Genomic DNA, 12,568 nt, shown 5'->3' with positions numbered 1-12,568 from the left:
ACATATTTCTATTTCTTTTTTATAAAAGAAAAACAACAGAAAACAACTATTGTTATATTTTCTAATGATGGAAGGAAACTAATCCACTATTCCTGTTTTGAAAAGAGCTGAATTTGTATAGGGCACTTTTCAAAATAAAAGACACAGTAGTCTGTATGTACTCATAGCAAATACATAAAATGGCAGTCACTAAAAAATAAAATAATAATAATTAACATTGAATGGAAGATATTGGTTCATTTTGCAACAATGTGCATTTATTTCAATCTCTCCTCATAGTTTGATACATATGCTCAGTCTGAGAATAAGTGTTTCTAATCAACTGGATTAAGGTCTGAGCTTTGACACGGCTGCTCTAACTCATGAGTATGCTGTGATCTATGCTGTGGCTGTTTGGCTGGGCTTCTTGTCCTGCTGAGCATCTTTATCTGCATCTAGCAGGTTTGTTGTTGTTTTTTTAGGCCTGCTTTGTATTAGGCTATATGCATCCTACCTTAACTTTGACTTCCTCAACTTTTCCCTTGGTCTCTCTGCTGTTTCTTCATCTTCACAAGCTGTTTATTTACCAATGTTTAAAAGACACCTCGAGTGTCTCCACAGAATAGCAGTATTTATATTGACATCAAATTACACAGAGGGAGACTAATATTAGATGGCATGTTGGATTGATAATCTAAATATATCAGCGTAAAGGGATTAGGGGGAACAAATGCTTTTACAAAGCATTGTACATGCTGATATACACTTTAAATTTTATTTAATCTGTTTTTGTCTTCTCCCTACAGTGCATACATCAACAAGGCCAGTGACTCCTCACAGCAGGTAACGTTGGTGGACTCTCTCCACTCTCCAGAGGGCCTGGCTGTGGATTGGGTCCACAAAAACATCTATTGGACAGACTCGGGCAACAAGACCATCTCTGTTGCAACGGGAGATGGCAGGAAGAGGAAAGTGCTTATAGCCACTGAGCTCAGTGAGCCAAGGGCCATAGTAGTGGATCCACACCATGGGTGAGAGGAAACTTTTAGAGTTTAGAGACATTTGGACAGGATGTAAGTGAAATGCCCTGAAGGAAAAACTGTGACCAAAAGCCCATAGCTCTGATTTTTCCCTGCAAACTGTGGACACTGGTTTAACAATGAAAAAAAGAAACTAAAGAAACTTCGATTTTCAAGTTGGCATGGAACATTAAACCTTAGCAAAGCGGTTCTATTTTTAAAGCTGATCCATATGGTGTGTCAGGTTGTTTTAGAATTATATATTTAAATAGAGAATTAGACTTTTTTTCTTCTTTTTAACCAATTTCGCTTCGAATCCAATATCTTGAGCTCCCAAAAGAAATATTTATATGACTATGAAAATCTTGGCTAGCATGAAATGCATGCAAAAGAAACCAAAATTTCTCATTTTCCATTGATAAATGTTTAAAATGTTCTAAACTTTAGCTCTGAAACTTGAAGGCTTCAAGCACAGTTTAAGCTTTAAAGTCGTAACTTTAATAAATGCTGGATCGATAAAATAGAGCTGAACACTCTAAGAAAAGCGGCGGTCTTTGCCCACAACTTCAAAGTCAAAACTATAGATGTGTGCATTGCTCAGAAGAATATGCAAAAGTAGAAACCAGTTGTGAATACTACATTTTTTCTCCTCGATGTAAAAAAAAAAATGAAGTCAGCCTAGGCCACATTAATAAGAGATGAGAGAACACAAAGTGCTAGTATGTTTTCACATGCCTCTTATACTGTATGGACACGATTTGATCATGTAAAAAAGACCATAACATACATGATTTTATAACTTTTTTCATGTTTAATAGTGATTATTTTTCCTGATATTTTACCACTAAATAATTTAACTTATGCCATCATTCTCTCATTAAAATGGATCAAAATGATCTTAGTTGATCAGTCAAGATAAGGATAAAAAACACACACTGCAGCTTTTAATGGTAAATTATAAATAGACATTAGCAGTTGGATAAGACAAGAAACCAGAAAGTGTTTTTTTCCTGATATATGAAATAGAGGACATTATAGAAATTACTCAGACTGTATGACAACAAACTAACACTAAAAATGAGTTAGTAGTAGAATTTTCAGATTTTTGCTAGCTTTGCTCTGTGTGACAATGATCTCCTATTTTCTCCAAATGTCTGTGTAAGAGTTGAGGTTTCACCCAAAGGAAAACAAAAAAGACAGGACTGCCTGAGATTTTGTTAAAGACTAAGTTTGGTCTGATATAACCCAACAAGAAATGTTGGACATTTTCCCAAAGTGCAAATTCAGGTCAAAGGTAACGCAGAAAAATCACCAAAGCATAACTTGTAGCAGCAACATGCACTAGGGTTACTTTACATTACTCAAGATAATCATGATAGTGGAATTGTGATAGTTGTGTGCTGAAAAGAAAGTGGGATATATTTTTCAATTTATATGTGCATAAGGGGAGTGTTGGCCTTGTGGGTTGGAGCAGTGCGGTTGTGCTCTGATAAGGTTGCAAATAACCAGTTTGCTCCCCAAAGCCTCCACTCTGGGTTCCTGACCAAGACCCTTAACCCCCGATTGCTCCCCAAGACGATGGGTCAGAATGCAGGCAACGGATTTCCCCATTGTGGGACAATGAAGGGATTTACATTTTTTACATTTACATAAGAGAGACTGACAGTTTAATGTTTGATTTATCTATCCTAAGGGCAATTATATGTTGTAACTTACAGAGTTTTCTTAAGTGAGTTGTTTTATATGCAATCCGTTAATGTGTTCCTTAGATGTGGATCCGTTGTATTTACCTTGGCAATGTATCTTTTCACAGTTTTATGTACTGGTCAGACTGGGGAGATCAAGCCAAAATAGAGAAGGCTGGAATGAATGGAGTTGATCGACAAATTCTGGTGTCTGACCACATTGAGTGGCCCAATGGAATCACTCTAGGTAAGAGACTTGTTCATGCATTCCATTCAGGTAAAACAAGGTACCCTGAAAACACAGAAAATAATAGTCACTTGAATGCAGAGAAACAAGCATGCAGAGTTACGATAGGTCTAGAGTTGCTCCAACCCAAATAGCTCCCATAGTTATATTTCAGTCTCTATCTGTCTCTCATCAATCAAGCCAGCGAGTGGTCTCTGATTTAATAAGCCAGACACTCTGAGCTGTCAGTACCCACCATCATCCTTTGCAACTCCCTTGGCAGCAAGAGCAAATTTCTCCCAGCTGCCCTTGCCTGGGGAGAAATAAAAGCATACACTCACCTCGATCAGTGGAATCCGGATGTCGCTGCTATATTCATGAAAACAAATTATTTTTAGAAGAAGGCATATCAGAGCGTGGACTCGGGTTGCATTAGTCTCTTGGGGGAATAGGTACATTATTTCACCTTGGTCATTTATTCCATGCACAGCAAATGACTGAGTCAGAAAAGGAGATTGGTGTTTAGTAGTTAAAAAGTGTAGTTTTTTTTTAGCTTTCTCTGAAAACTTTTTAGACATCCAATCTTTGCTTTCATCAGAACTCTATTTCAGAGGCATGTAATCTGTAGACTGTCAAATTATCCTTAACATCACTTTAATGTCAAAAGAAAGAGCAAAGGAGGCCTGCTGGGGCTGTGCTCATGATCCTGTAACTTGGAGAATTACTGAAACTAAACTAAAATGCCAGAAAAGATCTGCAAGACTAATGAATTTGCTCAAGGGCAAGTATCCCCCACTCTCCACCCCTCCAGCTGTTATATTTAAATCGCATCTGTGTTTTTTCTGCATCGGGCCTCAGCTGTCATGTCAGAGAAGATTGATGGTGCAGCTAGTGAGCCATTACATTTATATACCTCTCACCCTGCACCTTTCTCTGCTAAATGACCTTTTTCCTCTCTCTTCCTCCCTTATTCCTTACTTCTACTTTTGCCCCTCTCTTAATCTCTTTCTGCATCTTGTCAGATTTGTCCAACAGACGTCTCTACTGGGTGGACTCCAAGCTACACCTACTGTCAAGTGTGGATCTGAATGGAGACAACCGCAAAGTGCTGCTGTCCTCCCATCACCACCTTGGGCACCCATTCGCCCTCACTGTGTTTGAGGTACAAGAAGAAGTTGGTCTGAATTTTCACAAACCAGTCAGTGGAAGATTATTGCTTTGGTTTCGTTTCCTCAGCCACATACATTTGGCTTCAAAATCAGCAGAGATTTTGATCAGAGCATTTTTGATTCCCTTTATTTTCCAGGATCATACAGAATAAATCATTTTTGTACAATGTTTCTAAACCTAAAGACTCCTGTATCCTCTCTTCTTTACTGTTACATTCCACTCGCCTCGCTGATTGGCTATACTGTACCTTTTATGCCATATTATCTTTATTGAAGGTTGATTTGTTGAAAGATTGTGTCTTTGTTTGGCTATTTAGATTACCGATATACCATTGCCAATTTGTGTGATGGAGGACAATTGTTTGATCTTCTGGTATTTGATAAAATCTGTGATGCCTTGGACTCTAGTTATGTTCCTTCGGACTTTAGGGGAGAAAGACACACACAGTTATAGAGTCTAAAATATAATTTTATCCCTTAAGAACTGAAATAATTTGAAAAAAAGTAAAAACTTTTTGTATTTGTTCATTATATCGTCTTCAGGAAATACCATTTGATTGATGTTCTGAAACATAAAAAAAAAACGCAAATGCAAAAAAAATATCGAAATGGGCAGATAGTTCTCATAGCAGTGTGTGTTTATACTGTAGATATTGTTGGGTGTGAATATATATGAAGCAAGTGCTTCAGCTATTTTTTTTATCAAAGACCTTTCTCTTTACTGAACTTAGTCTTCAATTATTTTTCACAGAAAATTATGCTGCATAAAAGATGGATTCATGTTTTTAGGATTTTTAGTCATATTTACTGGGCTGAGCAGGTGTAGTTCTATGAATATATGTATTTTAAGTTTATCCACTACATAATCCAAAAAACTCTACATGGTAGACCTCACTAAAATTGATAAAAAAAAAACATGAGACATGATCATTAAATAAACCATATTTTTATCTTTAGAAACAATTTATTTTTTTAATGGGTATGATAAACATTTTTTATGCAGGATTTTGTTTATAAAATAAAGCAAAAAGAAACATACTATAGAAAAATTTTTAATCTAATTCCTTTCATGTCACCATCATTTTCTGGGTCTTTCAAACTAGAGCTGCTGGAAGAGTAAAGTAATTTAAACTAGAATTAGCTAAAAAGAAACTGTTAATTCGCTCCATAATGAGTGCAAAGTCGAAGTGAGTTTAGAAATCAATAAAACTAATATGTTGTTTTTATTCTGATGAATATAAGCTACTCTAATTTCATTTGGCAAAGATCGATGTGTGGTCGAACAACCCAAAGACAGAAATGAGAGGTTGAAGGTGAAACAGAGAAGAGACAAAATGTTAGAAGTGTTTTCTCCATTCTTCTCTGTGCTGCACATGCTGTGATGATGAGAAGCCGAGGAAAAGGGAGGACATCCATCATGTCTGGTTCAGAGGATGTGTATGAATGTTGTGCTATGTGTGTAAGTGTGAGAAGAACCTGTGTTTTAGATTGCAGTGAAAGTTCACCCTCTGAGATTAATAGCCCTCAGTTGTTCAGCTCTGTGTTCTGTATGGGTTGTGATACAGAACAAATTAAAAATCCTTTATCCATAAAGGAAGTTGTTCTGCTCCCACTAACTTGATCATGAGACATTTGTTTCTGTAGAGCAGTATGTATGAAGCTAAAAAAACAAAAAAAAGAAAGAAAAAAAAATGTAATTCAGTTAATATATCTCTGGTTACGATGAAGATTTTGCTGAACAAACAACATATTAGAGTATTCATAAAGCTGGAGGACAAAGAAGAGCACCTGCAGACTACTAAAATGACACAGCTAACCTAACAACTGAATCACATATATGCAAATTTGTCATGATGAAAGAAAATAACCTTTATGTATTATCTTGTAAACCTGTTAGCCTGTGCCTATCTAAAACTAGTACAATATAGATGCTGGGAGGACAATAATTTTTTGTCAGGGCTTAAAAAAAATAAATAAATGAACTAGTCTGAAGTTAGTTACTCTGTTAAAAAAAGTTATCTAAATTGCTGATTCAAAATGTGGTACTCCAAACAAGACACATTTAAAGCCAAAAACTCATGGTCCTGCAGTGGTGATGTGGTATTTGACTTGCTAAATGTGGCATTAAGAGAAAAGATCCTAGTTTAAATGCAAATGGGAAAGATGACATTTTGAATTGAGTTTCACTAATCAGTTGCATTGTTATTGACACAAATATGACATTTATAAAACCAAGTGGATAAACTCTGCATTATAACTTAAATTCTATGGAAAATCATAAATAACGTTACATATAAGTTTAACATTTTATTACTGCTACAAATGAATATTATTAAATATTTAAATAAAGCATTATTGCAGTTGTTAATTTTTAATGTGAGCAAATGAAAAAGTCTGTTATTAATTGTTATAAAGGTTATATTGTTCATGACTTTTTATATTAATTAGTATAGAGCCATGTAAATAATGTAACCTTTCATAAAGTGGCTTCTGACCAAATATTAAAAAGGACAAACAGAGAATAGTTTTGTAAAAGTATTAGTACTCTACATCATTCCAGTTCACAGAGAAAGATACACAAACACACAAATCTGCACAGACAGTGTCCACCCCTTGGCTTTATTGCGGCTCCTGAGGAAACATTGATTGTGAAGGCTTTCTCTGAGTAATGTTGTCTATTCCTTTTGGTCGACTATTATTGCAGTTCTTTTTCACCCATTTCTGTTTTGCTTGTGGGCATGGAAGAAAGAGAGAATGAAATGGGTTCTTGAAATAAAAAGATAATGAAATTTGATGTGTTAGGAAAGATGGAGTATGTGCCCACAGCTTTAGACAAGAATATATGATTTTAACCAGGCTTTATCAGTATGGTATATTTGGCATAGGCTTACATCTAATGCGACTCTTGGGGTTTGAAGTCTTAAATAAGATGCCAGAATTGTTGCTGGCTGTAAGAAGCTGAGAATAAAGCAGTTCCTCCTTCCCCCACCTGTTGCAGGGAAGTAGAGGTCAGAGGCTTAAAAAGGTAATTTTTTTTTGCTCGTAAGCAGAGAAGTTTGCCTATTTGGAAATGTTAAAAGGAAAATAAAGGTTTTGATGAAGTATAGGCCCCAAATAAGTAGCTAATTTCAGTTTTTGTTATGCATCTTAATCTATTAAGTACAACAGAACAAATAAAAGGGGTAATTGTTGACAGAATAGGCATCTAAAGTTATATAGTCTCATGTCTATACAAAAAAGGACCAAAAAGTAATGTTTGTAAGATGAAATTATCTATAACAAATGTCTGTCCCAATTTGTGCCTTAATGTATTCTATCTATCCATCCATTTTCTGACACGCTTAATCCCAAGTGGCGTTGCGAGGGGTGCTGGTGCCTATCTCCAGCTGTCTACGGGCGAGAGGTGGGGTACAACCTGGACAGGTCGCCAGTCTATCGCAGGGCAACACAGAGACAAACAGGACAAACAACCATTTACACACACACTCACACCTAAGGAGAATTTAGAGAATCCAATTAACCTAACAGTCATGTTTTTGACTGTGGACTGCGGGAGAAAGCCAGAGTACCTGGAAAGAACCCACGGATGCTCAGCGAGAACATGCAAAGGCCCTGAAAGACCCCAGGCCGGGAATCTAACCCTTTTCCGCCTGTCCCTCCATCCGTCCCTCCATCCTTCTGTGGTGTCTAGCATTTTTAATTAGAATGGAATGTTAACATAGCATTTCTTAGACTGGTATCGGTATTAGTAAGGATGTGTATTCACATCCACAGCTTTAGCTCCCTCTGCAGTAAACAAAAACATCCATACTATATTTCGAGTGCTGTGCGATTTTTATGCTTCTTGGAATCCATTTTTTTTTTTTTTTTTTTTTTGTTTTTGCATACATATTTTATATTTCTTCATTATTTTCACAACTCCACTGGGAGTTTCACACTCGCCTGTCTCCGTTGCTTTGCGTTGCTTACCAATTACGTCTATGCACAACGTTACACACCATGTTGTTATGGTAAACATAAACAAAAGGCTTTATTAAATAACAAATTGATGGAAAACAAAGTATAAAGTGCATAAATAACAAGTGATACACCAGCAGGACAGAAGTTATTTTAAAGAACAACTTTGTATTCTCTTGGAGTGAGCTACTACCATATTTTGCCACTTTAACACTACAGATAGGGTTATAACCAGTTGAATTTTACAGTGTGGACAAATCTCTCATAATGAGCCTCTTTAAGTCTGGCTTAAACTACATTTTAGGCTTATTGACTATTAGTCCACTGTATTTGTTTAAGTCAAAATGTGATTTCTGAGACAGAAGCCTGTTTTCTATTAATCATTTCATATGTGAAGTAGGAGCCAGGGCTTTGATGTGATGCAACAACATTTGCTCAGGAGAGTCGCCTTTGCACATTCGGGTATAAGTTCGACAAATGAAAGAGTCACCTTGATCATACAATTCAAAACCACACTCATCTGGCTTGCATACTACTGCATACTACATGCTACTTGAAGGCCTCAAGGTCAGAAAAATGACATTTGAAATGACTGATGGAAGAGAATCTGATAAAGAATAAAGGTTGAGGCTGACAGTTTGTGAAAGGTATCCATAGAGAGTAAGAGATGAGATTAGAGATGGAATAAAATATCTGAGAATGGTTTTATCAGCATTGCTGATATTTATCTTTCATTGTTTCAGCATCAATGTCATAAGAGTAAAGGTTATCTCTATCCAAGTGCAGAAGATTGAGTCAAGCAAAGCTTGTGCAGAGATCAAAAAGGGAATGGTGGAGAAAAGGTTAAATCTACTGATAATCCAGCACAAACAAAAAGAAGAGAAATCCGCTGTGTTTGAAACGCAAACAAGGATACACTTTGACACACCTCACCAATCTTTGCTGAACCCCTGCTGTTCCTCTTCTCAGCTATCAGGAAAAAACGGATAGCTTATTTTTGTAGCTGTTTTCTCTCTCCCATGTGCACCGTTTTAAATTTCTATACATGCTGTTTAAAAGCTTTCTTTTTGGTGCTTTTACTTGACTTTGTTGTTCTGGTCTTGCACCATTTATATATTTTTTTCTGAAAAAATGGCAGAACAGTTTTTAGATGCATCTCCCTTGTTTGTTAATGCTTTAATGTTTTTCTTTTAGAGGTTTCTGATAAATTATTTAAAGTTATTACAGAAAAAGGAAATCTTTGCCTTCACCTCACATGTCACGGCGTTGCCTTTTTAGTCTAGGCTAAACATTAATGTGCCTAATAATCCATCCATTTTCTTCCATTTATCCTTTAGGGTTTCAGGCTGTCTATGGCCAATGGGTGCACCCTGCATAGGTTGCCAGTCTATTGCAGGGTTTTTTCATTCATCGAGCATAAAAAATGCAGTCTACCATTTTGAAAGCATGAACCTTTTTATGTTTTGTTTTGTTGTTTTTTTTTTTTTTTTTCACCTTTTGTCTTGTCCCAATCAAATATTGCTTTAAATGTATCACAGTGAAGGAGCTGGATATGCTATGGCATTTTTTGTTTTATTTTTTCTGTTTGTCGGTTATTTATTTATTAAGTGTTTCTTTTTTCCCCACTTTGCAATTCCCTGTTACTTTGTGTTTGTCCATTAGATATATTTCCAACGCAATACACCAGTGGTTTTGATTAGGACAAGACAAAAGGTGAAAAAAAAAACAAAAAAACAATTGAGTTCAGAGGTCCTCTAATTAAATAGGGTAAATCCAATTTCCTGCTATCTAATCTCAAACTAGCAGTTCTACTAAGGTCTTAGATTTTTGTTTTGTTTTGTGGGTTTTTACAAAAGAGGTTTAGAATAACTGGAGAGGTTTTAAAGATTTAGTGAGATAATTCCTTAACAGGACTACTCCTAGTTAGAGATTCAACAAATCTGTTACTTGTAATAGAATAGCAGAAAAACAAGAACAGACATAAAACATCCCATTTAAGTTTGGCAATTATAAGACATAAAGCAGGCATAGTTAGTCAAGTGAGACAAACATTTTACTTTTTTGTTTGACCAGCAGGGCAGTAACCATAAATGTATAAGAAGGATTGAAATTGAATAGTTAAAGTCTAAGCAGTCCCATGTTAAAATTCTACAGACCTACTGTATGTCTTATTCAGAATCTGTGGTTATACTTAAAAAAAAAATCATCCAAATCCTGTTTTGTTTTTTTCAACTAATCTAAGTTAACAGATGTTTGGAGAGGAATTGCTAAAAACTTAAATCTGTAGATGTGTTAAGCTGATGGAAACACGGAGCACCTCAAAGAGACAAACCTCAGATTTTGCAGCTATAATTGCATCTCATTTTCTGCCTAGAGAATTTGTTAAATATTGCCTTAATAGAACGGCTAGAAGTATAGTTGTTACTTGATGCATTTCTGTTCTAATAAATGACAGATTGGAATCTATTAAGCCGAATAATTGCAATATTGTATACAGGGGTCTGAAATACAATCCTCATCCAAATAGATAACAGAAGGGCACAGGGTCTTTAATCTGTCTTCACTAGTTTAAACCTTAAGCTTCTTCCTAGCAGGGTCTTTAAAGAAGGTCAGCAGGAATCCAAGAAAGGTCAATCAAGCAGGTACTTACAAGAACAATTGGGAAAGTAGGACTAATCATTAAATAAGCTGCAATGGGCAAAAGAAATGTTGTAAAATGTGGTTAATACTGAGGAACCTAATGACCAATGAATAACATGTGTGTCTGTAAGACGCTAAGGCCAGAAAGGTAAAGAGGCAATAACTGTAAATAATGGGGAACTAAAAATCTTTGATAACTATACATTTCATATTCAAATATGTTTTTACTCAAAATTACTGAAGTGTACATCATTTTTAAAACGCCAATAATCATAAAATAGTTTGAGGTAACAACTGTTTTTGAAAGCTGAAAAACTTTTAAAAAATAATCACGTATAAAGTGCATGGATTTAAATGTTTGTCAGACCATTTAAAACAGAATAACCTCTTCACACTTCGGAGCAATATTTTTAACTGATAAGAGTCAATAAAATGGCTTATTTGTGTGTAGATGAAGTTGATCAGTTAGTTGTTGTTGGGATTAGAAAATATTTGCTGCCATCAAAATAGATTATTATTTTTTTTTTTAGGGGGCTTTCATCAGTTAAAAGCAGTAATCATTAAAATGAACAGTAATTACTAGTGTTGCGCCGATGCACATTTTTTGGGCCTGATACCCGATACCTGGCTGTGCAGTATCGGCCGATACCATCTGTTTGAAATTCATGTGTGTCTATATATGAAGAATTGCATTCTACTTGGGTGTATAATAATTGCCATCATGGCTTTGGCAAGCTGCAGCCTACCTTTGTGAAGTAGGAAAAAAGACTAATACAAAGTGAATCCAGTAGAACTTTTTATCACCTACCTGGAATGGGTGACAATAGTTCAATAAAGTTTTGGCTCTAAAAATGGTATCGGTGCCCTCTTTGTCAGTACTCGCCAATACCAATACCACCATTTTAGTTCAGTATCGGGGCCCTGCCCGATCCTGGAATCGGTGTTGGTGCAACACTACTAATTCCTAAATTAAATACAATTTTGCGACTCATGAATCTATTTATTTTATTTTTCACTGGAAAACCCTAAAGAAGAAGAAGATTTTTTTTGGATGTTTTGAGTAACTGAGACCCCCAAGATGCATTGAGAACTGTTTTAGGAATGGAACAACCTGCTGTACTTTTCTTTTTAACAGTCATCTCTTTTAACACAGGATCGAATATACTGGACAGACTTAGAGGATGAAGCCATTTACAGCGCCAACCGGCTGACGGGACACGATGTGGCAAAGGTAGCAGAGGATCTTAACAATCCGCTGGACCTTGTTGTCTTCCATGAGCAGAGGCAGCCCAAAGGTAAACAGAAAAAATAAAAAATCATCCACAAGTCCTTTTTATATGGTATGTATCTTTTAAAGAGACAGGACACACAGCACAGTATAATGAGGACGAGAACCAATACGAGTCGGTGTTTATGTTAATTCACTGACTGGCAGCAAAACAAATCAGTGATGGTCAAATGACAAAAGGCTGTTTGATCTCAGAAATCTTATTATCTGCACTATAGATGTTAAGATTAACTTTTTAAAACTCTTTGAAAGAAAGAACAAAAAGCTTTGTCAATCAGATTCATGGTTGTGTTAAAAATGTTAAATGATGTGTTAAGAATTAGCATTTCTGAAGTGTTTTGGGTGCATGTGTTTGTAAAGCAGTGCATTGACAGTGAGTCTGTTTTCATGATTAGTTTTTTCTCCTCATTAAGCCCTCAAAGCAGTGTGTTTGCCAATTGAGGACTAATTTCATCCTTTTATTAATATATCAAACAATATTCCAGAAATGAACATGATCACTTTCTAAATGCCAACAAAATAAACAACTGAAACTGAACTAAGCAAGCTTGAAGGGAGTTAAAAGAAAATTGCCCTGGTAACTTTGATATATATATATATATATA

General features: G+C 35.7%; 1 protein-coding gene across 4 annotated transcripts in view; it reads left to right on the top strand.

Annotated features, from left to right (window-relative positions):
* The window catches only part of LOC107097923 (low-density lipoprotein receptor-related protein 8-like), a 204,339-nt gene that overhangs the window by 166,577 nt on the left and 25,194 nt on the right, over positions 1-12,568 (top strand). For all 4 annotated transcript variants that reach the window (XM_015395281.1, XM_015395280.1, XM_015395279.1 and 1 more), the window contains exons 11-14: positions 786-1,010; positions 2,812-2,930; positions 3,932-4,071; positions 11,829-11,970. In XM_015395281.1, the coding sequence (XP_015250767.1) occupies positions 786-1,010; positions 2,812-2,930; positions 3,932-4,071; positions 11,829-11,970 (626 nt within the window). The remainder of the gene's footprint in view (positions 1-785; positions 1,011-2,811; positions 2,931-3,931; positions 4,072-11,828; positions 11,971-12,568) is intronic.

This window comes from Cyprinodon variegatus, unplaced genomic scaffold (assembly GCF_000732505.1).
Source record: "Cyprinodon variegatus isolate N-32 unplaced genomic scaffold, C_variegatus-1.0 Scaffold733, whole genome shotgun sequence".
Lineage (NCBI taxonomy): Eukaryota > Metazoa > Chordata > Actinopteri > Cyprinodontiformes > Cyprinodontidae > Cyprinodon > Cyprinodon variegatus.
This window is presented reverse-complemented; position numbering and strand designations above follow the sequence as displayed.